The sequence below is a fragment of the Larimichthys crocea genome, chromosome XXII (genome assembly GCF_000972845.2).
Source record: "Larimichthys crocea isolate SSNF chromosome XXII, L_crocea_2.0, whole genome shotgun sequence".
NCBI lineage: Eukaryota > Metazoa > Chordata > Actinopteri > Sciaenidae > Larimichthys > Larimichthys crocea.
In genome coordinates this window covers 17,577,342-17,603,100 of record NC_040032.1, presented here as the reverse complement: position 1 = coordinate 17,603,100, position 25,759 = coordinate 17,577,342, and the positions used below count along the sequence as shown (strand labels likewise).

The 25,759-nt window shown below is 40.2% G+C and overlaps 1 protein-coding gene across 7 annotated transcripts in view; it reads left to right on the top strand.

Annotated features, from left to right (window-relative positions):
* The window catches only part of LOC104919730 (glutamate receptor 3), a 77,460-nt gene that overhangs the window by 11,369 nt on the left and 40,332 nt on the right, over window positions 1-25,759 (top strand). For all 7 annotated transcript variants that reach the window (XR_003461454.1, XM_027273465.1, XM_027273464.1 and 4 more), the window contains exons 3-4: window positions 3,921-4,160; window positions 21,905-22,092. Coding sequence is in view for 6 of the 7 variants with exons in the window: in XM_027273465.1 (XP_027129266.1) it covers window positions 3,921-4,160; window positions 21,905-22,092 (428 nt within the window). In the remaining variant the exon portion in view is untranslated. The remainder of the gene's footprint in view (window positions 1-3,920; window positions 4,161-21,904; window positions 22,093-25,759) is intronic.

The following is a 25,759-nucleotide window of genomic DNA, read 5'->3' as shown; positions in this document are numbered from 1 at the left end:
CTCTCAGACAGCAGTAGAAAAATAACTTCCCAACAGGCAGCACCTCGCGTAGACAAGTTATTTGTTATCGATACAAAAAAGTAAAAGTCATTGTCGTCACTTTGTCCAAGTGCAGTATCCAGTTCCCCCAAACATCAAGGCTCTCACCAGTGACTCAGTCCAACAATGTTCACCTCCTCAGTGTGAGTCCTCCATATAAGCATAAAGTTCAATTTCCTCACTGCGAGCTTCTATCTCCCCTCAGCAATAAAGCTTTAAGAATTCACTTTGTAGACTCTGGCTCTGCTGTGCACACATACACTCCAGGTTCATCCCTACATCAGCGAGTTTTATGAAAGACTCCAAAAAAAAAAAAAAAAAAAAAAAAAAAAAAAAGAAAAAAGATTCCCCAGCTGTCTGCAGCCGAGACCCTCAATGTTGCAAAGCCCTGACTTTCAGGGAAGGCGTAATAGACAGTGTTGATGCATCTGGAGCTGTTGCTGCACCTACCTGTTAAGTTTGACAAGGTGGCGAGAGCTGAGGAGAAGCAGAGAAAAAAGGGCGAGGGAGGACAAGGAGAAAGCAACAGTGATGACAGTAATAACAGGCAGATGTGGGTGTTTGTTAGGCAGTGGAAGTGGACAGAAAGTAAAGAGAGGTGAAGTTTTCTAGGAGGATATTATTCATGCATATAAAGCCTGTGTTGGTATGCTGAACAGAAATGCACAGTGCAAAAAATAGCTCCACTTCCCCTTTGTAATAAAGTAAATGATGCGTGTCTTCATTGCTGACCACGATCAGAGGAATTTACTGTAATTGACTAGTGTTTACTGCTTCATGAGCCCAAATATATGATTTCATTAGTCCTTTAGGAGAGCGGGCTGTCTATTTAACCTTGACAAACCATTGCTGCCATTTTGAGAGTAGAATTGGATGATATTGGATGAGCGGAGAAGTGTTAATTTAATGGCTGCCCGGTCTATTCTTCTTGGATGGCATGAGCTGAACATTATGTCGCAGAAGAAATTAGTGGATCTGTAATTTAAAGGAGGATATGTGTTGTACTAAAAGAGCTCCTCAATCCAAACGTGAAAATCTCATGAAGGTGTTTACGTAAAGCCCACTGAGTCATTAAAATGAAGGTGAAATTTAATTGTCCTTTAGAGAGAAAACAATGGTGCAGCAGCCCCTGGAAGATTTTCTATCCTTGATCACGGCAGAATCCTTCACCAGTAATAACAAATATCTGCTGCTTTATATCTGTGAATGCCTGGGTTTGTTTAGTATTGTCACCCCGGCCTTCCAACACACATCAACAGATCTAATGTGTGTGCAGAGTAATAATAAAATGACTGAATGATGAATAACTGAACCGAACTATCAAGGATGTGAGATGACTGAAAGGCTGTCTTAATGGAAAGCTGAACAGAATAAAAGCATACAGCATTCAACTCCAGCTTAACACATGGAGAAATCACACAGCTGTGAAATTATTTTATTGTGTTGTGGCGCCTTAAATGTGTCTTTTCTTTCCAGCTCAGTTCTTTCTAAATGTTTCTTTCCTTCCACTTTATAATACGGGTACAAAACACATGTTGAAGTAACGCATGACTAATGCAGGATGTAAAAATTACGATAAATGGAATAGGTCATCGGCTGTTATTGTCAAGAAGCATGCTTGAAATTTGGATGACATTTGACTGCTTTTGTTGCAAATGTTGGTTTTAAGGGGCCACAAAATAAACCTGAACTTTAAATTAAGTAACGATGAACTCATCATTTGTACATACTATTTAGTATCAGGAAGTGGCTTTATGTAAATCACCAGTAGTTACCTCATGTGTGAAGTAATGACAAAGTAATGATAAACACATAACTAGAATATAATAATTTCAATAAAAACTTCAGAGATCCAGACTCTAGGGCAAAGGAGGACAAGGAGACCTCTGAGTCATGCAGCTTCATGTGAATATTTGCATCTGACTACCAGTTTGATACAAGCAACTAATCCGGTGTGTACATAGTCTATATATGCCTGTGAATTAGCATTCATTAATGCTAATCACTCCACTTTTTACACATCAAAGTCTGTTTGCGACTTCACCGTTTAAAGCTTTTTTCACTCCTTACTCGCATCGAATGGAAGTGAACTGGGGGCAGTGTTCGTGTAGGTGTATTGGTGTGTGACGGGGACTTAAACGATTGAAAATGAAAATAATCTTAGGGCTGTGCAGTTAGAAAGACGTGACCTCTGTAGCCTGCTCTTCAACTCTGATTGAGGCTAATCTATGGATGCATAATAAGACCTGGATACAGCATCAGCATTCTGCCTTGCATCCTGTTTTGCCCAGACTGTAACCTCAGTGGGTGTGAATTGAAGCCAATGTGGAAGTGCCAAAAAATTTCAGTTCCTCAAACGTCCACTTGAGGCTGGCTCCAGAATGAGTCAACCTTCATAAGCCCCAATATTAAAACGTCCAACTTCACAGCAGAAATAAACATGTTTACAGTCAGTTTTGGTCTCTATAGCTAATTTCTCTGTTCATGACAATTTTAATGAGTCTGAATTTTCATATCTCACCAGTTCAAATTATATTAAGGCTTAAAGTTATGCATAATAAACAGCTTTGACTGACAAGTGGGTGTCATTACAGGTGACTTGTTTGTGCACCCAGGCATTCATTTAGCCCGCCTCACCTCCACCCACGCTCCATGTCTCTGCCTATTTTCAGATTAGCCCAGAGTTCTCAGATAGGACGTCCATATTTGATACTGTCTATGGTTTTCGCAGTATTGCATTGAAAAACACCCCTGCAACCGAAAAAATCATTTTCTGCTGTAAAACACTGCTGTGTATATTCAGGAGCCATATAACCAGGAAGTAAACCTGGAAGTTAGAAAACTTTTATTGGACTAAATCGATGCCTTCTTTGAATCGAGTATCTAGTTCTATAATGCATCCAATGGTTAGGCTACATGGTTACATTAGCTGCTACTGGCATACCACACTTGATTCTCAAGCTGTTGCTGGTTGAGTTGAATTGTGGGTAAAAACTGCAGCATTAAATCAGTGGAGGACTCTTTTAAGCGTGTGTTTTGTGCCATACATTGATACAGTGTGGACTCTCTAGCAACTTTATTTCAGCCTACAGATTCTCATAAAAAGACCTCATTAAATCCACTCAGTTATATAATCAGAATTATTTAAACATTGATTAGAGATGCTGAGCAGCTTCAGTGAACAGCGTTGGAATCTGCATTGAGCAGAGGGGCAGAAATATCAGAGCGGCTCTGCTGGTTTGACCAACATTTGCGTGTTATTACTAACATTAAAGCGACACTCATAGCCCCGATTCCGCCCCACTTGGTGTTATTAAAACCATTTTTTATGTACAAATAAAATAAAATAGTAAACGCCTTGTAAGACCAAGTGTCTGATGCACTGAGCGTTTTTTGCCCGCGGCTCATTTCCACGGGCCCCGCAGATGGCAGCAGATAGGACTTGTTATAAATCTTTTATATTGCAGCACAGCCCAGCGTTTGCACATTTGCATGCTCATGTTTCAGGGTATTTGTCCATTAAGAGTTCTGGCCAGTGCACTGATTTCCCCATTATTTCTAGTTGATTACCCAAGCAGTTGCATTTAGACCAAGGAGAAGTGAAGGGCACAGGGCAGCAGAGCATAGCCATGGGGAGCAGACATCCCACATGGCACCCATTTATTTAGATATCCACTGCTTTAAGATTAATAGATTCTCTCACATCTCAACCTTACTTTCAGAGTTTTTACTCTTACATTGGTCGTCAGCAGTTTTAACTTTCAGTACATTGGGAAATTTGGACCATTTTGTCCAGCTTGTGCTGCTCCTTGACTGATCAATGACTCAGTGCTTGTCCCTGACCTGAACCTGACCCTGCCTCTCTCTGTCCCCGTCACCAGTCTGCTCCCAGTTCTCCCGAGGAGTTTACGCCATCTTCGGCTTCTACGACAGAAAGTCCATGAACACGCTGACCTCCTTCTGCGGGGCGCTGCACACCTCCTTCATTACCCCCAGCTTCCCCATCGACGCTGACGTGCAGTTTGTCATCCAGATGAGGCCCAGTTTGAGGGGAGCTGTTCTCAGTCTGCTGGCCCATTACAAGTGGGAGAAGTTTGTCTATCTTTACGACACTGACAGAGGTAAGAGCAGCCCTCTGGGAATATAAAACACACACACACACCTATGAAGACTCTGCAAGCTTTCAGTAGGAGATAGATGAGTAGTGCAGAGCATCTCTTTGCCAGAGAAAGTAGAAGAAGTAATTGCCACAGCATGCCCTGCTCATGCAGACGTGTTATTATACAGTGTATATGATCAGTCTTTAATATGTAAATCCCTCATCCCCAATCCTTATTCTAAGTGGTCGGATACATTTTAATCTATGTCAGTAATGATCCTAAATTGCTTCACTGTGTGCTGCTCACAGAGGCAGTCAATAGCTCCATGCTTCCGAGGGATGAGTCATTCACAGGTGCTGCTGATCCGCCAGCGTAGTTGCGACTCCAGCCGCCTGAACCACTAATCCTCGGCACTCTCTGATTATCATTTAGCTCTAATTGGATTATATAAAGACAGAAACACAACATACTGTAACGTCTGCATGTGCCTGCATGGCCTCCCGCTCCCCTCCTTTCATGTAGGCCAACTATTTACGGACTTAGTCGTCCTCCGAGGGGTCAGCATCTGGAGAGGCTGCGTTAAGAAAGAGAACTCTGCTTGTACAGATCAGGCCAGCAAACATATACCGTATGATGTGATTTAATTTGTGTTTTTAAGTTTCTTGTGTTTAAAAATGCACTTATGTGGAGGTGTGGAGATTTTCTAGGTGCAGTCTGCTATTAAATGTGCCAAACTGTTCAGAACTGTGCATTCCAAGTATTTTTAAACTGACATAGAGCATTTCTAGGACAAGTGCACTCCTTTTTCACTCCCTCTGCCTCACTTTATATATCTCCAGTTCAGGTGGGTGTCTAAGCTACCGCTCACTCATGAAACTGATTCTCACAGAGCCATTTTGTGCATTGTTAAAACTTTTTTAGCACATGTACACACGTCTGGCACAAAGTCAGAGCCTCTCGAATGAAAGACGACAGCAGCGCCTCCATAATTGTGATGTATATGTTCAGGGTCATGTTTGACCTCATTAAGGACGCTCTCGAGCTGTAGGGGGGCCTCTGTTTCATCGATACGTCTCTATGTTTTGTAGCTGGCATGAGAGACAAAATGATTAACGTGCTCGTAGTCTCTCTGTGAAGCATCTCAGAAGTGCTTCCTTATGTGGCCCTTTAGAGCTCTGCTTCACTTCGCTGGCCTCTTTCACCTGCTGTGCCGAGGCTGACGGGCCACCATCTGTAATACTCTGCCCATTTCCACGGTATGACACAGTGTAAACACTGTAGTTTAGGACACAGTCCCACATGCTGCACAGCTTGTGTTTGCTGAAAGGCTAGTTAGCTGTCCTATTTTGGCTGCCAGTCCCAGCCCGCTCTCTTCCTGTCAAGGCTCTGAGGCAATCTAGCTAACACTCATCCAAATGTCACTTTAATCTACATTACAGGAGGACGGCTCTCTTTAGGTGCGGCTTGTTTGAGTGACTGTTAATAGTTTATGGAACGATATGACAGTAAAATGCTGCAGAGGCATTTTACAATGACACGTGTAATGCCCGTCCTTTAACAAGCCACGTCTGTGCAGAGCCTTTCATCAGACCAAAGGCCTCTTCCAGTCAGCTTAAAATTGGAAAAATCATTAAAATGAAACAGTCGATTCCTTGCTCTACATCTTAGGAAAAGTGGACTCCCTTTCATCACACACCATGTGGGATTTTTAATCACAGCCTGAAGGCATAACTACCATAAAAACTGAATCTGTATGATAGGATTTTGACCGTAATAGAAAATAAAATGCCCAGAGATATCACTTAATATATCCAAGCACGTTTAATTTTCAGTGTGTACTTCAAATTGGAAATCGTATCAACATCAAATAGGTGCAGCTTCACTTTCATGTTGGAGCTGCCTCCCTTTGACAGCAGTATTGTTCTGGCTTAAGCCGTTTTAACTGACACATTCGTAATAATCGTTAAATAACGAGCAGAGTTTGTTTCCCCACAGCAGCTTTTTTTTACAGCATTGGAGTCTGTTTATGTTTCATGCAGCCCACTCCTCATTAGGAGAACTGATTGTTTGACAAACAGAACTGAAACAAGAAGAGGGAAACTGGAAGAAGCCACACGGATCCTAGAGGAGCACAACAAAAGAAAATCAGGCTTTCACTCACGTGGGTCATTAAAGACGCGTTTTTCTGCCGCAGTGCAACATCACCTATTTATCCTGAATGTGCTGCCTATGAAATGTCCTCATTAAACTGGCTAATGGCTGCTGGCAGAAGAGACCTCTTGAACTGAGGAACAGCTGGGCATTACCAGCTGGCCACTGAGATTAGGCCCACACCAATTTTTTCATATTTACCCAAGTTATAATCTCTAGTAACAAATATCTGCAGAATATATCAGCAAGGGACCAACATTTTGGCACCGATTTGGTTTTTGTTTGTAGTCCAAGTAGTATTGAGCAATTACAGGATTTGGTTTCAACCATGGAAGGTGTTTGTGTGACCTTACCCACAGGTCTCCAAAGAGCTGCTTTGAAGCTCAAAAACTGCGGCGTTGCTCCTGATGAATCATCGGCGGAACTGAGGTGGGCTGAATGACGCCTGGGTGCTCAAACAAGCCATCTACCTCTCCGTCAAAGCTGCCACACTGTTAATTATGTAAAACTTTAAGCCTTAAAATAATTTAAACAGGTGAGTTATATAAAAAAATCACCCTCAGTACAGTTGTCATGCACGGGGAAATTAGCTATAGAGACCAACACAGTTTTTTGTACCAGGCTGTAAACATGTTTACAGCTGTGAGGTTGGACATTTTAACATGGGGACTTACGGAGATTCACTCATTCGACAGTTTAGCTTTTTATTATTTTTAAAAAATCTGCAGTCATGTGCAGATAACTGCTTAAAGTGATTACCAAAATTCTCACGTATCAAGTTGCTTATCAGGTATCTGTTTTCTGGTTATCCGCCGAAACATTGATCTTTTCGCTCCAGAGGCTAGTCAGTCAGTTTTACAATTACCATTACCATTCATGCCAGTTATAAACACTTTTTAACATGTTATAAGCACTTTATAGTGCATCATCACCATCAAATTAACCAATTCTATTTACAGTTTTTTAGTCATTACCAAAACATCCATTGCAAAGCACACTGTGTAATAATGTTATTAACTTAAAAGAAACCTTCGAGTTTGTGTCTTGAACTCACTACTGTGCTTTGAGGTGATGCACAAAGATTGTGCTGATGCGCCATGATATCTAAAACCAAAAAACATTCAGATCTCTTCTTCTAATGTGTCTCTTGGGGGTGATTTTGAAAACCGTCGTTCCATTAAAGAAATATTAAGAAAAGTACAGAATGTTCTCCACTTGATACTTAGAGAGCCGAGCTGTGTTTAAGTTACAGTTTGAATCTTTGTCCTCTGTCCTCTCCTCTATAATGACCTCTGAGGAACAGAGAGTTATTAATCATTTTGCTAATGTTGTCCTAAAGTCTGATAAGAACAGTATTACATTTCCTTCTTTTTATTGTATTTTTAGCATTTAATGTGTTGAGATAACATAACAAGTCTATAACGAGTAAAAATCCTGCATTGAAAGAGTAGGCGAGGGTAAAAGTACTCATTATGCAAAGGAACAATGCCTGTGAGTGAATTATCAACATCATTACTGTAATTGCTATTATTATTATTCTTAACCAACGTGACTTTTAAAAGTCAAAAGTTCACAGCCATTAAAAATGCCTTATTTTACAGCCTTACTTTGTCACGTATAACCCACTGGCAGTATAAAGGAACAGATATTAGAATATGTTGGCAAGGGACCAAGATTTTGGCACCGTTCTGGTTTATGTTTGTAGCCTGGAATGTACTGAGCAATCACAGGATTTGGTACCATCAACTGACAGTATAAAGAATGGACGGCGTAAGCGTAACGTCACCCAGAGGTTTCTGAAGAGTCATTTTGACACTCAGAGTGTCGCCATTCTTGGCAGTTCTGCTTCTTACGCCTCCCGGCTAATCTTAAAATTGGCAAAGACGCAGACCATCAATGAACCTGAGGCAGGCTGAATGACGCCTGTGTGTCATCTGTAACAGCACCTACCTGTCAATCAAAGTGACCACACTGCTAATTATGCATCACTTATGCATCATGCTTAATATAATTTGAATGGGCGGCTTATGTAAAAATTTAACCCTTACGATGAACCTATAATTGTTGCTTGTGCCTACATTGTTCAGCTAAAGCCACATACTGAATTTTTATCCATAACACTTTAATACATCATATTACTCGAGCTCATTGTATAATTTGTTTGTAAAATCTTTATTTTTAAAGTCACTAATCAATGTCCTAACAGTACAAAACTTGATTAATTGTATTTGTGTGAGCTCTGATTGTGTAATCCAAGCCTCACTGTCTAATACAGTCCTGATTCATGAACTCTACATAATACAAACTCGATTTTTAATTTCTTTTTGTCACCATCAAAATGAAGGACTACAATCTAACAGCCACAAACTGCGGCTTTTCCTGCATTATACTGCCCTCCTGACAAATGGGGATGGTCGACATGGCGGAGAATTTGCATTCGGTGTGCAGTCACACTGCCCTGCTGCTGAATGTCTGGTTGGTTTCGTCTCCGCAAGGAAACGTCTGATTAATTGCACGCTGCTAAAGAGCTGCACTCAGCAGTCAGGCACACAGGCTCATTAACAGAGAGTGGGAGAGAGACGGAGACCGAACGAACGGCAAAAAGCAGCTGTTCCACTCTATGAACACCTCACTGCATCTTCACTCCCAGATGGACACATATCAATAGGCCTTGATCCCACCCCCTCTGTGGGTAAACACTGTTTTCCTCCCAGGCTCTAATACTAGGACTGATGCAGACATTTATAAATCAAGCTCTTCTGGCTTCAAGGAGATGTTTTCCTCTGTGTTCAAGGACTCCATTATGCCTCACAGAGAACGTAGAAAGAGCAAAGGACGGCATAGCTGGGATACACATGTAACAGAATAGCCAAGCAGTGACTGAAAGATGTTTTTCTGTGGGACGGATTTCAAAGAAATGCAGATGAGAAAGCACATCGTAGTTCATTTAAAAATATATCTCCAAGGTTAGGCAGGACTAGGTCAAATTTCATGAAGTTTTCTAACAGATGACGTATTTATTTGGTTCCATGACTCCAAGATTCTCTGTTTCAATCAGATTGCCTTTGTATTTACAGCTGGGAATGGAGAATGTTTGGAAAGGCAGTTTTACATGCTGCGAGCGTCTGTGTGTGTGTGTGTACTGTGCAGTGATGTCATTGGAGAAAACCTCAAAGGGCGGTGTGCATTCAGTGCAAAGATACAGCTGAGGCGTTAGCTGTCTCTGAGTTTTTGTGCATGAACCAAACCTCCTCTGCCAGACGCCAAAAATGGCACCAAGTGATCCATGCACACATCCACGCATGCAGAGGCAGCTCGGCTTCAAAACAACATCAAACATGTAAGCTGCAGACTTTCTGCTTCACACTGCAGTATCGAGCCCATTGTATCTATAAAATCCTGCACGTCAATTATTAATGCACCATATAGAACATTTTCTGGAGTTTTCCAGCCTAGGAAGTGAAAATGTATCAACTATCAGGCCACCATACAGCACAGTCTCAAATGAACACAGCAACATTTCAAGCATGAGGACACATCTTCTCCCTCGAACAGATTGGCTGACAGGCTTGCATCGCAGAGAATCTAACACACTATTGTAGCTACAGCAACCTTCAGAAAGAAACATTACATAATTGTAAACATTTGCAAAAGGGGGAGTTGCAATGCTTGGCCTCAGTACAGAAAGTCTACACTTGCCTGCGTAATGAGCTCAGCGTAATCGATAATAATCTAATCTAGCATGCACGCGTTGGCAAGAAAAGACAGAAAATGTACATTTAGATGATTTCAGGTAAGACTTTAGGGTAGTTTGTTAATTAGTTTGAATAAAAGGGGACTCATCTTATTGCAGAGATTTTTGTTTCAGGACATTGGAGAGTTCCTACATCGCTCATAACTTTCTGTGACTTCAGATCATGAAAGATCATTTTTGTATTGAAACAACAGGTTACAGGCTAGTATGTACAGATACAAATATTTAAGTGTAGATTTATATACATTTGATATACATGTACATGTATAAACAGTAGCATTTGTAGACAGGCAAAGGACGCTGACATAAATCTGGTTTATGTAGCAGGCTGTTTTATGTGCATGAGGTAGGTGGATATGACAGTATGAGCAGCGTGTGTAGATTGTGTATGAGTGATAATATTTAAACAGTGTGAACAGTGAGAGTAAATCATTCACAGGTATAGTGGATGTTTGAGACACTAGGGTAGCAGCATACGTCACTTTCCTGTTTTCAGGACAACCACGCCTCTTTTTGAAGTGAAAAACTGTAAAAGTGCTCATTGGCATCATGCCTGAAAGCTTCCTCGTCCCATTTTGAGTATCAAACAATAAAAAAAGACACAGTTTACGATTTTCTTTACTTCCCCAAAGAGTGAAGGACAGTAAAAAAAAGAGATCTGTGGCTTCAGGCCATCCGCAGACGATGAAAATGATGAAGTGTGTAGTGTGTGGTAAACGCTGAGTAAATGACATTTGTGCTGATTGTGTCTATAGATCAAAGTGAATCAGTAAAGAGTCTTAGTGATGGTGAAACTGTGAAAAACATGACCTTAACATAAAACATCTGCTTTTAAATGGACTTTAATAATTCACGTAAACTGAGCTGATGTATCTTCTGATAATGAACCTTGTAAACAGCACAAAGTAACCCATTTTCTTTCTTCTCTCTCTGTTTGTAGTAAAATTCACTTAATAGGCACAAACAGCTTCACTTAATTAATGTTTACAGTGACATCACATTGGATGTACTACAAGAGGTACCTATATGTCAGGATTGTCCACTTTGATGGAAGCAGACTGAGAGGACACTCATTTCTTTAATTTTTCCTATATATCAATGCACATCGTTCCTCAGCAATGACATAACAACAATAGTTAAAAAACAATGTGGTATTCTTATTTTATGCCTTTAAATAGACATTTTCATTCATACGTTAACATTCAAACACTTCAGTAGAAGGAACAGGCTGTATTTTGATAATATCGTGCCAAATATCATCAAAACGAAGAAGCAATAAAATGCTGCATGCTCTTTAAAGTTAACAGTAAACTTAAATGTTACTGACTAAATTACCCTCAGGCTGTGGAAGAAGCAAAAACAACCACCTCTGTGTAACTTTAATGTCTGCTTTAATAGGAGGATACTTAAATGATCAAAAGAATACATTAAATAAAGATAACTGAAATACACATATAACCACAGCATGAAGTCACATGACAGTGCAGACGCTCACACATACAGTCAGTGCTGACAGTTAAGTCAAGATTGTCCATCACCACTTTTTCCAGATGTTTTCTTGGACAAAGTTTTTCCCACCATTATTTCCACCATTTTTTCATTTTAATACCTTTTTCTGTGACGTGCACTTTACTGGCAGTTTATAGTGTGTGGGGCAGTGAGAGCAAATGAGCCACTAATTAAATATATTTCTTAATATTTTTATTAGTTAACGGGTTGATCGAAACATCCATCATCCATCATTAATAAAATAATAAATATATATATATGTAAAAACTTTATTTAGCTCGACCTACAAGCAGCAGTTTGGACCTGAATCTCTCACATTTTTTTTATTAGGACATTAAATAATTTGAGGCAGACGTTGAAATGATGAAGCTTGATCAATTAAATTTATTTTTATTATCCAATCAGTACTTACCTTTTCAACACCCCGGCCTCTCTACTGCTGCTAACATAGTGTGATTTTAATCATTGATCATCTAATCACCACCTTGTGTGATTATCCTGCTTTTATTTTATATAAGTGTCACCTCAAAGAGAAGAAGTCAGGTGGCGAGCAGTTCAGGAGCAGGATGTTTATTCCTGGCTAAAGTAAAGATTTCCCCCCCTCAGCTCGACATCGTCGTCGTCTCAGCTGCTCGCAGAAAAAGAAATCTTCAAATGAACGGAACAGATACAGAGACGAAGAGTGAGGGCTTAGGAACAGAGGAGTCAGCAAAGCCTTTGTGCCTCTCCTGCGTCAGAAAACAGCAAAATGGCACAGAGGGCCAAAGCACTGTCAGACATGCTGTCAGATACACCGAATGTTTTTCACTTCATGAATCTTCCCCTCCTCCTCCTCCTCCTCCTCCCCCTCCTCTTAGCCTCCTTCTTCTTCCAGCTTGTCATATCAAATCCACTCTTACCCATAGCACTTTATATGGCCGAATAAAAAAAAGCAGGTGACTCTTCTTAACACAGTAGGCACTGCTCTGTGTTGCTCAAAAGAGAAAAGAAAAAAAAAAAAAAACGTGGCTCGTCTATTTCAGGACACTTGCTTTCAGGATAACACAAGGCCATTGCAACAGTAGTCTTTTTGCATTATGAAAGAGATTGATGTGATGTGTGCTTCTCTGTTTGCCCAAGAGAAAATGGCCATTTTTATTTGCTTAAAAGACGAGAGGGTGTTTTATTTTATTTTATTTTTATAGGAGAGCTGAGAAAAGAACAGGCAGTTAGTGCAGCTCTCCTCTCACTGATGGGCAAGAGCCAGCCTGCTCCATTTCTTTGTATGTAGTTCAAATATATATGTTCATCTAGCCTCTGGCTGTCTTTATGCATTTATATGACACCAGAATTTGAGTGCGACAAAAGTTCATGAATTACTCAGTGCGATGTGAACAAAACTTACATAAAAGGTGAACGGAAACACAATCTGTTTGCAACTTTGCAGCTGTCATTAGATACGAAATGTGTTTGATTAGCTCTGATTTGGCAGGAGTGGGTGGTGTGGAGGAGCTGGGCTCTTTGCGGTTCAGCTAATTTGGAACAAGGAGCTGTTATCTGCATTGGTAGGCGTCGTCAGGCTAATTGTACTCAAAAGTGTCCTTTTGCTGTCCTTTGGCAGCTCTAATCCATTTTTATTTCATCGTCTTTGTGGAGCCACACATAAGTGTGGAGATTTCTCTGAAGTAGGCTCAGTGGCTTTGTCTGGTGTCGCACTCGGCTTTGGGCATCGCATGACAACGGCGCAGTTCAGATGCCTGCAAGAGAATTTTAAAGAGGTCACCTTCTCCAGAGAGGGGGGAGGGACGACTGAGTCACAATTGAGACTGCACACCACGCTCGGCCGTTATGTGAGCCGCTGCCCGAGACAGACAGGAAGAAAGACACAACCAGGTGCCAAGCAGAGCCTCAGCCTGTCTCTTTTGTCCAACTCCGTCTCCCACAGATGAAATAAATCCCTTTGTGGTTGTTTTATTCTACGTTTGATCAAGTATTTTTCCTTCAGGATCTGAAGATTTCAGGCGAGCAGATCATGAAGTTAAAGAAAAATTATGATAATATGTGATTTAGAAAATGCTTTATGCCAACATGCGATACGTGACTGTGAGTAACCTACAGTATTATTTTGTGCACAGCTGAACTCAATCCTCTGAGCTCCATATCAGAGGAGTACATACTGATCTCCTGGGCAGTGATGTGTGGGCTACTAAGCTCATATATTCAAGAGAATCCCACATACAGGCCAACTCTGCTTTGTGCTGCTCGCTCTAACAATTTCTTTTGGGTGTATTTTGTGGACAAACTTCAAAGCAAAGTGTGCAGAATTGTGTTTGAGCATCAGTACAGTATGAAACATAAACTCAGAGTTGTGCTTATGGTGTGGTAGCTTGAGAGGAAGAGACATTTGAAACAACTTTTTGGGAGTACATACCAAATGTTTACCGCTCAGCCTGACTGGCACTGGATCTTGCACTGCAAACGTACTGCTCGTTTGCATGATGTTAAAACATTTTAAGTGTAGTCCGCATGCCGTAGGATGCTTCATGTCACTTCTTCATGAGACAAGTTGTTATCTGTTCTTTCTCTTTAAGAAGCAGCCACCAAAACTGAGTTCATATGTGATGAAAGGACACGCTGTGCAGAATGAGGAATCAGATGTTGCAACAACTCAAAGCTTTTTCTTCACTTTTGTTCTTTGCCGACAGATACTGTGTGAGTGTGTCTTTCTTTCATCTACTTCTGACTTTGTTATTTATGATTTTCAGTATTTACAGCCTGATTCCTTATTTACTTTAAGCAACACTGTGTAGAAATGAGTATTCTTGTGATTTAGCGCCTCAGTTGTACAGAGTGTAATCCCACTGTGAATATGGACAGCTGCACGCATGTATTTGTTATGATCACATTACTTATGAACAAAAACTAGCAAGTCAAACATCAATCAGGTGTGACAACTCAAGACATAGCAGCCAACTAATATTACTTTCAGCCTTTTATTTCACCAAGCTCTCGCCAATGACTAGAGTCAGTCCCAGATTTATTCTTGTCCAGCAGTCACTCTCTTTTTGTTTTCTTAGCTTCCTCTGTCAACACCCCCTTCTGTCCCAGTTCCAAAACCTGGATGTAGCTTTCAGCAAGAATATTTTCTCATTCTTTCCTGATGTAGGATTTCAGCTGCTCAAGGGTCTCCTTTGTCGTGTTTTACGTTTCATAACGTGACAAACATTTTCAAAGAGGGACAGGTCTGGACTGCAGGCGGGTCAGTTTAGTACCCGGACTCTTTTATTTCAGAGCCATGCTGTTGTAATACGTGCAGACTGTGGTTTGACATCGCCTTGATGAAATGAGCAGGGACGTCCATGAATAAGATGTTGTCTAGATGGCAGCATATGTTTCTCCAAAACCTGTATGTACCTTTCAGCGTCAATGGTGCCTTCACAGATGTGCAGGTTACCCATCACTCAATGGGCACTAACGCACCCTGATACCATCACAGATGTTGGCTTTTGAACTTTGAGCTGGTTACAATCTGGATAGTCTTTTTCCTCTTAATCCTGGAGGACACAATGCCCATTATTTCAAAAATAACATCTGAAATGCAGACTCGTCAGATCAAAGCACACCTTTACACTTTCCCTCAGTCCATCTCAGATGAGCTCGGCTCAGCTTTACTCGCATTTGTAGATGCAGCGAGTTCCCGCGCCCATGTAAAAATATCTTTTATACAGTGACGTGAGTTTTTAATGCAGCACTGCCTGATGGGTCGAAGGTCTAAAATGTGTCGTAGAGGTTCAGGGTGTGAAACTAAAACAGTGAGTTAAAAGAAGTTCAACACATGCATTCATACTGATATTAGATATCAAGTTATTCCTGTAACTGCATTTAGCACTAATATACAACACCTAAGCTTCATGTCTTGCCTGACATCACCACTGCTTTTGTAAAAACACATTTTGTGATTTCCGTGCTATATTTAGCTTTGTGACAATAAGCTCCTGATTTTGAATATGTATTATTTTTCATGACGGTGCTGAATAATTGACTCTGTAAACGCCCTTGATGGTTCTCCTGCCTGCTGGCTGTTGTAAAACGCACCATCTGTTTACAAAGTCAACGAAAACTCTTGCACCAAAAAGGCATTGTCATTTGTGCGAGTGATAAACCACACCAGTGTTAACATTCACAGAGAGACATCGCATGTCCTTTGCCATTCGGATTTCACATTTGCATTGTGGTTATTGAAGTCAGAGCACACTAAATGTCACATTCGGTTAATTCCTTCAGGACTTTCAAACGTAGCTTTTTTTTTTTTATTTCTGCATATCTTTAATTGTAAGCTTAACATCGACAAGCTCATACAAATGTTTGAATCCAAAATATCCAGCTTAGTTTAGTGACAGAAAAGGAACGAAAATAAAACTCTCAAGGGAATCGTTTGTAAATCCCCTCAAATCCTTTTTCTTAAGCAGCTACTAACACGCCTCAAAATGTCACCAATATTCGAGCTTATGGTATTCAGTACTACGTGTACTGGGGAGGAGAGCTGACACTCTCTTCTGCTTTTTCATTTCCCCTCTGCCAGCAGAGATATACTTGACTGGAGTTGTGTTTTGATATGTTTGAGCTGATATAAAAAACAACATGTTTCTGCCTGTGTGACCAGATAAAGTCTGGATGATGACAGATTCAGATCCAGTCTCAGGTCAGCGGCGCAGCTTCTTATCTATAATCAGACTCAGTCACAATGTACTCAGACAGGACAGTCACTCTAATACCACTTTTTTGAATTCCTTAACCTTCCCCGAGTGTCAGACATGAGGACACACGCATCACGTCTGCCTCTTCAGACTCTTGAGTGGCTAATGTGGTGTCACCCAGCGAGAGCCACTTGTCATTAAAGGCCATACCTGATCTGAGTGCTGTCTGCCGAGCACTTCGCTGTGAAGGTCACCAGCAGGGGAATGGAGGGCGGACATGTCAGCTGAGTCACTGTGCTCTGAATACTTAGGAGCTCTATTGGGAACTTGTCAGCTCACATGTCCATTAGTAACAGCCACCAGTCACCAGTGTGTTTTTTAAACTGATGAAATGATGCACGTTAGTACAGGTCAGCACTGCACGGCACAGCAAATGTCATCCGTTTATTCTGCACATGAACGCTAAAGACAAGTCTGAAAGAGAACCATGCTGCTTTACGTCTACTTTAGGATAGGAGTTAGGTATAATTATGAAGTATCGAATTGAAACTAAACAGCTGTATTAATAACCAAACCAAAGATTTGAGGCTCACGAGACACATGAATATTCACTGTCAGTGATGTAAATAGCTAAATGATGCTGCTGACAGTTAGATGGATATCTAGCTTGAGTGGGAGGCTGCTGGAGAACAGTCATACAGTTTTGCAGCATGACTGTTGTCTCCAACTAAATCTTTAAAAGCCTTTAGCCCAGATCAAACAGTCGGCTATAAACATGTTGGTTATTTACAGACACACTTTATCTAATGCTACCTTCGGATTCAATTAAATGTGCATAGATGTCCAGATAAGGAATCTGGGTCACTGAACCACTTGGACGGAGGAAGCCTGAAGGGGTTTATGAAAAGCTGTTGAAACTCAAATGTTGCCACCTGTAACACCCACCTGTCAAGCCGCCATGCTGTTAATTATGCAAAACTTTAAGCCTTAATATAGTTTTCTGTATTTCTTTTCTTTTGTTTGATCTGATCCGTGAAATCTCCTCTGTGGACTGAGGATCACCCACAGGATCATCATCAGTCTCCAGAGTTTCGCAGCCTTGCAGCAGCTGGTTCATCTCCTCTGCCTTTCGCCTCCCTCTCACTCTCCTTGACAGCTCTTCTATTTGTAGTCTTATCCTTAAACCTCCGGCTCAAATAAATAGCCATCGAATTCAAAGTCCTCATTCATTTTCATTCCTTTACTCCGACACAACTGACTTCTCTTCTTGGCTGGTGCATTACTATGCTCTTATGTTCACTGCTGACTTCCTGTAACAAGTCACCTCAAGATTTCAGAACGAGACTTCTCCTTGAGTGAGAGACTTGGTCAGACACAGTGGATCAAATAAAAGGAATAGAAAATGTTTTGATTTCTCTTTAGAGTCGTCTTATTGGACGTACAGCATTTTGGATTTTAAGATATAAGGATTACATTGTAACCAAGCCATGCCCTCCGTAGCTATTAAGTGAAGCCAATGCAGAAGTACCAAAAAAAAAAAAACTGCAGTTCCTCAAATGTCCACCTGAGGCTGGCGACAGAGGTCAGTCTCCATAAGCCCCCATGGTAAAATGTCTAACTTCACAGCAGAAATAAACATTTTTACAGCCTGGTACAAAAAACTGTTTTGGTCTCTAACTGTACAGAGTCTGAATTTTCATATAACTCAAACATTCAGATTATATTAAGGCTTAAAGTTATACAGAATTAACAGTGTGAACACTTTGACTGACAGGTAGGTGGCTTGTTTGAGCAAGTAGGTGTCATTGAGCCCCCTCAGCTTCACCGAAGATCCACATCTTTGCAGAGTTTTAAATTAGCCAGGAGGCGGCAGAGCTGCCACACTCAGATCAGAACAGCTCTTCAGAAACCTGTGGGTGATGTCACGGTTACGTCGTCCATATTTATACTGTCTGTGGTTGTAGCCTGGTTTGTGACTGCAGCACTCTCACTCAGTCCTGTACTAAATTCAAAACTTATTGTTCCCATTAGTCACTTTGACACAAAAACATGAAAAATACCAAAGTTGCCTTTTAAGGTGAGTACAGAAGAAACTTTCCCCTTTCAGCAGATGCACATACATCATTATGCACAGTGAAGGTCAAACATGCAAGTAAAGGAACAATAAGCGAGAAACATTTTCCAGGGAGGGAAAGAGGGGTAAGTTTAAAATCCAGGTCTAACAACACTTTAACATTAAAAAGGCATGTTTAATAGTCCAAGACAAGGCATTATAATATGTATACCTTCGCAGATAATGCATGAACAACTGTGAAACACACCCAAACTCTAAAGTATTAATCAGCACTTTATATTTCTGTATAACATAGGAAGGATACATACAGCTTCAGTAGCCATGATAATGAAGAGCAGTCTGCGCTGTGCTGCAGGGATGTTATGCATCACTTGACTATGATAGAGAGTGAGAACCAGTTTTCATTTAGCCTGTGTATTGCCAGCAGAGAGGCTCTGTAGCTGACTTGTATTTACATAAACACATTTTACACCAGCTTATTCAGCACCCGTAATAATATGCATTATTTTATGGAATCAGCAGTTTTATCTCTGCTCTGAAAGAAAAAGGGCAACACAGCATGAGATGCTGCTTCTGCTCATTTAGTCCAGTCAGCTGTCGCGTGTTGGATGGTGGTGAACCAGTTCTTTCTGTCTGTTAGTTATGACTCAATACGGCTCGTAATGAGCTCCAGTCGCCGTGCATTTTCACGACCACTCAACATGTTCTGCGTGCTCTTCTTCACATAATGGAAAAATGCAAATTTCTGATGTGGGCTGTCATTATCTATCTTGGGAGCTGTTATTTATTCCGCTGTTTTAGGTTTATTAATATATTTTCTGCTTGATAAGATGTTACTTTTTCAAGGGTCACCGCTCTTCCTACATGATGCGTTTTTTTTTTTTATATGGCTGCTGTTCATCCAAATTTATAAGTTTTGTCTCACAGCCTCAATGAACTGGAAGGAGGTAAACATAGTCACTTAGTTTGTGGAGAAATTAAATTGAGCGTTATTTCTTTCCTTGAACACAAACATTTTAATCTTGACATTTTGCAAAAATAGAAAACCCCATACAGTAATTTGTAAAAATGAATATTAAATACTAAATATTATCTATATAATTCATGCAAGTGTTGTAAAGTCAACTCAGTCAAACTTAATTCAAGTAAAAATCATCCTGAACTCCAAAACAAAGCTGGTGTGACGTCACAGTTGTTTCACAGAGGCAGATCGATGTTTTAAAAGAGATTGATTCCTTTAAAAAGCCACATGAAGCCCTGTGGCAGTGACCCATTTCCTGTTACTGCAGGTCAATCAGCCAGTCGGCCAGTCACTTTCTTCATAGTAATTCTGCACCTATTATCCAAAATAGTAATGATGTAAACGTAAATATTGTACATTACTTGTGTGAAAATTTTATTGTAGTTTTGGTTCATCCCTGGACGTTAAGATTAGTAGGAGCCATACTGTGTTCATTTTATTTAAACCTATAATTGTTAATCTTATAATATACGTAATTACGATGAAATTAAATGTTTCTTAACCCTTTTTGAGAACCAAACATCAGATGGTATTATCCATTACATTTTCAGTTTGTGAGTGAGCGTGTCACCGTGTTTGTCCTCACATAACAGATGCTTTGTTGAATCGGCTCCATAAAACCTTCAAATAGCTCAGCGGGAGGTTTTGGCTTCCTGGAAAAATCCCAGTAAATCACACAGTTCACCTTCACTGCCTTTTAACTGCACTAGCTCTATAATCAAAATTTACCAATGCCACCCTTTAACTGATAATATCACCACTGATTTTACTGTAACAGTTAATCAGATGAATGGATATAAAGCGAGGGGTTCCTGCTCAAAACATTAACCTCAGTGGAAATCTAATTTAGACAATTCATATAACATAGTACATACATATATGTATTAATCAAAATCTGTCAAACAAAACAAACAATATTCAAACAAATACCCCCCAAAAAATACCAAAACAAGTTCCCGAAACAAATATTCAAAACAATTACCTGAAACAAATACTCAAAACAAATAAGAAACTTGAAGTGTCATTGAAGGTGCATGACGTGTTGTTTCTTAAATTGCTCGTCTGATTGCTGCTCTTGTTTATTTTCTAGCCAGAACTCTTGTTTGTTTTCCCAAAGGTAATGTAGAAACACAAATGACTTCCCTCACCTTAACTATTTTAAATGAATATAACAAAAGCTTTCTGGTTTCTTTTGTTCTCAGCTCGAGTCGCTGTTATTCATTTTTCGGCTGATTTAGAAACTGCCTTTGTGGCCCATCATGACTGCTGACCATGTATCCCTAACCTCCTTAGTAAACCGTCAGTGGTATTCTCCAAATTCCTGCAGGTTTATCGTGTCTTTTCAGTGCGGCGCTCAGCCAGGTTACTGTTAGCTCAGCTTCTTCCTTTCATACACCTCAGTGACTGATTCATCCCATTGCACAGTGAGCTCTGCAGTAAACACAACACTGAGTTGCTCCAATTGTGCTTGCTTAACTGCTTATTTAGCAGTCCATTTAACTACATTTTCCAGATTATTTGTCATCTTATCATTGTGTCTTTGCTCTCTACTTGTGCCAAGTCTAGCCTTAAATGTGTGAGTCTGAGTGAGGCAGATAACTGAGATGGTCTCCAGTGACACACTGCTAAGGCAGCATGGGACACTCAGCCATTTCCCAGTTAAAGACTTGGTTAATTATGCTCTGTAACCTCTCTGTCTTTCAAATGGGAACCACAGCTTAATCTTTTGTGGCTATATCGATCTCTCTGTGGACTCCTTTTCCATATCGTCTTTCCTTTCTCTATTCCTGAATATGTTTTGTCTATTTTATTTCTCTTATACCGTCTTCCTTAACTTTTTGTCAGACTTCTCTGATATTAATTCTTGTATAAATATACAAACTGTTAATGCATATAATGCAAGAACATGTCCCATGCCCCACCTCCTGATTTATCTTTGGTTATTATCATAGACAATATAAAATATAGGACGTCGTTTCCGTGATGTCACCTGCAGGTTTATGAAGAGGTGTGGTGGCTCTGGCCTCTGCCGCCTCCTGGTTGATCCAAAAATGGGCAAAAACGTGAATCATTGGCAGACCTGAGGTATTGTTATAAAAATGGAGGTTAAGTCCATAGAGACTTGTCCGGTTCGAGTCCAGTATGGACTGGAGAGGTGCCAGTTCACCACTCATCACTCCACCATCTATAAGCCCTTTATGTGTGTGTGGTTTACCCATTGGGGGATCAATAAAGGTAATCTTCTTCGTTGAAGTAAGCTATAGAGACCAAAATGTTTTTTGGTACCAGGCTGTAAACCTTTTAAGAAACGTTTTAACATAGGGGCTTATGAAGATCTGTAGCCAGCCTCGAGTGACCGCTTGAGGAGCTGCAGTTTTTGGCACTTTTGGCAAGAAGAAGTTGCCGCTTGGTAATTACTCAGAGGTATCATAAGCTGCAGGTTTGTTCTTACAAGCTCCACAGTGCATCATACGTTTATTAATATTTGCTGGTTAAAAGCCTTTAAACGGGTTAAGGTGTGCCTCAACTTTTATGTGCTTTAAAAACAACAATGTAGCTCTTTTCCCTGTGCTCCTCTAGGATTTGCAATCCTCCAGGCCATCATGGAGTCGGCTGTAGCCAATAACTGGCAGGTGACAGCTCGCTCGGTGGGAAACATCGTGGACCCCACAGAGTACAGACGAATCATCGAGGAGATGGACCGCCGCCAGGAGAAACGTTTTCTCATCGACTGTGAGGTGGACCGGATCAATTCCATACTGGAGCAGGTATTGAGCCAACACACGCCACGAGTGTCAAAGAGTAAAATAACACACTGGAAACAACATGTGTTTCTTTAAATATATAAATTCAGCCTCCAGCTCTGCATGTTTCTTTTGTCCTCTACATTTACACACTCAGTGAAATATGGCACTCTCCCAGCTCGCTCTGATCCCCCACTTTCTTTTACCATCATTACCGTAAACACCTGGAGTGCATCATGATTGCCTCAGATCTCAGCATACTCATTTGGAAGACGGTGTTAAAACAGGCGAGACGGGCACATTCAATTAAGGTTTGTTATTTGTTGTTTTATTTTTGTGTTCGCACATTGTTTGAGGTCACCTGGGCTTAATTCACGTGGAGGAATTAAAGCAGCCTCCTCGTCCTTGTTTCCTTGGTGATCATCAGCTACAGTTTTCCCACGAGTCTTGACTGAGATTCAGTGTTTGCTAATGCGTGCTGCATGCACTGCGGCTGCACTATGGAGAATACTTTGTTCTCAAGAACGCATTAAATGAGGGTTAACTGGGATTTGTTTATTCACTCAGAAGATCATTTGTGTTCATTTGGAGAATCAGACACTGTGTCGCACACATGGTCACAGTTTTCCTCGATGCACGCCTTCTTTTTCCCTTTTGACTGGTGTTTTTTTTTACACATGCTTCAGGCTATTTGGATAGCTGAATGTTGATAATATTTCATTCTAGGGGGAGAGGAGTGAGTCGAGTATGTGTGATCATAAGATGAATGAATGTGTGAATGTAGAGTATTTATGTATTTATGCTTTATGTATGTGAATGTATCCATGTTTCATTTTAGACACCCACCTATGATATGTAAATATTATCACAGTAACACTATCACACTGTTTCCTGCCACAAAATGTGAGAACTTTGCTGCTTTTGTGTATTTTTCTTTAATTTAATTTTGTTTTTTGGGGGGTTTCACACTGCTTGTTGGACAAAACAGGTCATTTCTAGCTGAGATAATGTAACAAAAAAATTCAGACAAGTCAGAAATATGACAAAAAAAACATTCGAGCAAATTAAAAGTTATTTCTTTATTTAAAGGCTTACCACTCAGCTAATCTTCCTGTTGTACACACTTAAAATACTATACACAACACATTATATGAATTGAATTAATATAAATAAAAAATGATACCAAAGCTTACATTTTTGCACAATTAAATGCCATTAAAATGAATCAGTTAATCAAATAAATCAAAATCTCTAACTCCTGCTTTAATCTGTCCATATAAATCAATCCCTTTATTCACTAAAGTAGTGTGATATTGTTATTTATCTACTTTATCTATTTAATAACAGTTAGTCCATGAGTCTTTTTTGGGAAGGAAAGAAGCCTGGATACTTCCAGGTGTGCTCATACGACATGAGACAGAACAAAGAAGAGCAAAAACAAAGCTAACACCGTGAGGCAAAAAAACACTTTCAGGCTTTCAGACTTGGCTAAGTGTCAAAAATATTAACGTCGACTGAGCTGCGGTAACATGTGGACTCATAGATCAAAGCTAGCGAGCTGCTGTTCAGGAAAATGTTGATGTGTTGCTTGGCAACAGTGCAGTCCCAGCACAGTTGCAGAACTATTTGTGCCGGCGGAGCCAAATAAATGATTAAATAAACAAAGAAATCATAATTCGTTGTCACTTATTACACCATTAATGAGTGGCTGTGATGTGTGTGAATATCAGCACGGCTGTGGTCATAGGCACGAGGCCACAGGCTCATTTTCAGTACATCACTCCCTCTCATGTTATATAAGTGCTTGTAGAGGTCAGAGGTCAGAGGAGAGATGGACTTTTGGGTGTGTGAGTTTGGCACCAGTTTAGCTTCGGGAAAGTTTATCGCTCTTTAAAATGTACTTTAAGGTTTACTTTCCCTAAACATGTAAATAAGCCTTAAATATACAACAGAGAACATATAAACATATAAAACCAGTTCTACTCTGGAAAACAGATTATTTATTCCCTTAAATTAGAAGGGAAACAAAGGGTGAGTGGATACTGTTCAAACCAAAGAAAATAAATAAATATAACCAAAAAAGTCTCCTCTAAAAATCAGTCTTAACTAGCTAAACAAAATCAAAAAAGGAAAGAAAAGCTTCACGATCTAACCTTTATCTGATAACTACAAAACATGGAGCAAAAAGCACCACTAAAACTAGTGCTTCTAAATAAAAATATCTCTATGTGAGTGCTATCAGCCAAGTCAACTAGATCTGCCCTAGTCTAAAGCTAGTGAACAAAACACTTCAGCCAAAAACAGGTTAGTAAATAACACAAGTACAAATATCACAAGTATAATACCAAGTACCACATTGGCAAGTTCAAGTGGCTGTTTAAACTTAAGTAAGTTGTCTTCATATTGGATCCTGAGGATTGGGATCCTCCAGGAAGAGATAATGAGGGTAGCCGCGCCTCATCAGCTGGAACCAATCAGGAGCAGGGGACCACACACCTAACTTAACATACTCAGTGAACACTGTAAGCAAAATTATATACAGGAGTATTAGTGGCAGCTGTAGCAGGGATTCAGAAATGCTCATATGAGTTGTTTTTCTGGTTTAATTTATTGTTTAGGCAAATAAAATGTGACCAGTTCAACAGCTGAAATATGTTTTACTTCAGTTGGGGTTATTGCAGCTACTGTACAGCTGCACAGCAGAGAAACGTGTTACAAAAACCATTAAGGCCACAATGTACAGTATAGTGTAATTTGTTGTTTTTTTGTGAGTGTGCACATTTGAAACATTAATCCAGAGCACATCTTAACCTCCCGGTCTTTGCTGAGATATTTGTGTGTGTGCTTCTGCCCTCTACATAATGATCTTCATTATTACCGGCCTTACGGGTTTCACTCTGACCTTCACTGCGGATCTGTCTTCATATCCTCTGACACAGGGGAATATTTTTAGTGACAGCGCAGAACATTTTCATTAATTAGGAGAAGTTTTCTCTGCCCTTTACGTTGATGCAGCAGGTTTCTTGAAACGTTCTCAAATTGCCTGCGTATTAGATTCAAGTTATCCAATCAGATAATGGTGATCGCTTGGTGTCACACAGGCCGATCCGATGCTAATCTCTTTACTGTGGCGGATTAATGTGAATGGTGGCTTCTCTCAGGCGGCGTCTGTCAGGAGACGATCTCTCCAGATGCTCGAGAGTGGCAAGACACGCCAGCGTCTCTTTAGGACGATTCCTTATATGAGCTGTGACATCAACACTAGCTTTAATGTAATATCAGCTCTCGGTGTAAGTAGGACACACTGTCCCATAACAGCAACAACAATGAGCCTACTATAAATAGCCTACCCTCCTAGCCTGAGGGAAGATCTCTCACAAAGGCAGGAGTGAGCAAACACAACTGAGATCACTCAGCCATCAGAAAACAATCATTCTGAGCATGATTTATTTTCAACCAGCATTCAGGATCGGCCCTAAAATCATCGAAATAATAATACATTCTGCACTCTGGTTATCTTCTGTACACAGTGCATTAGAAATGAAGCAAACACAGACCTCTGTCATTTATTTTGTGCTAATTATTTTGTCATCTTGTAACTTTATTTGTTGATAAATGCACATTATTATTGAGCCACAGAGGTTTATACAGACAGTGAATCATTATATCAGTGATCGTTGTCATCTATATA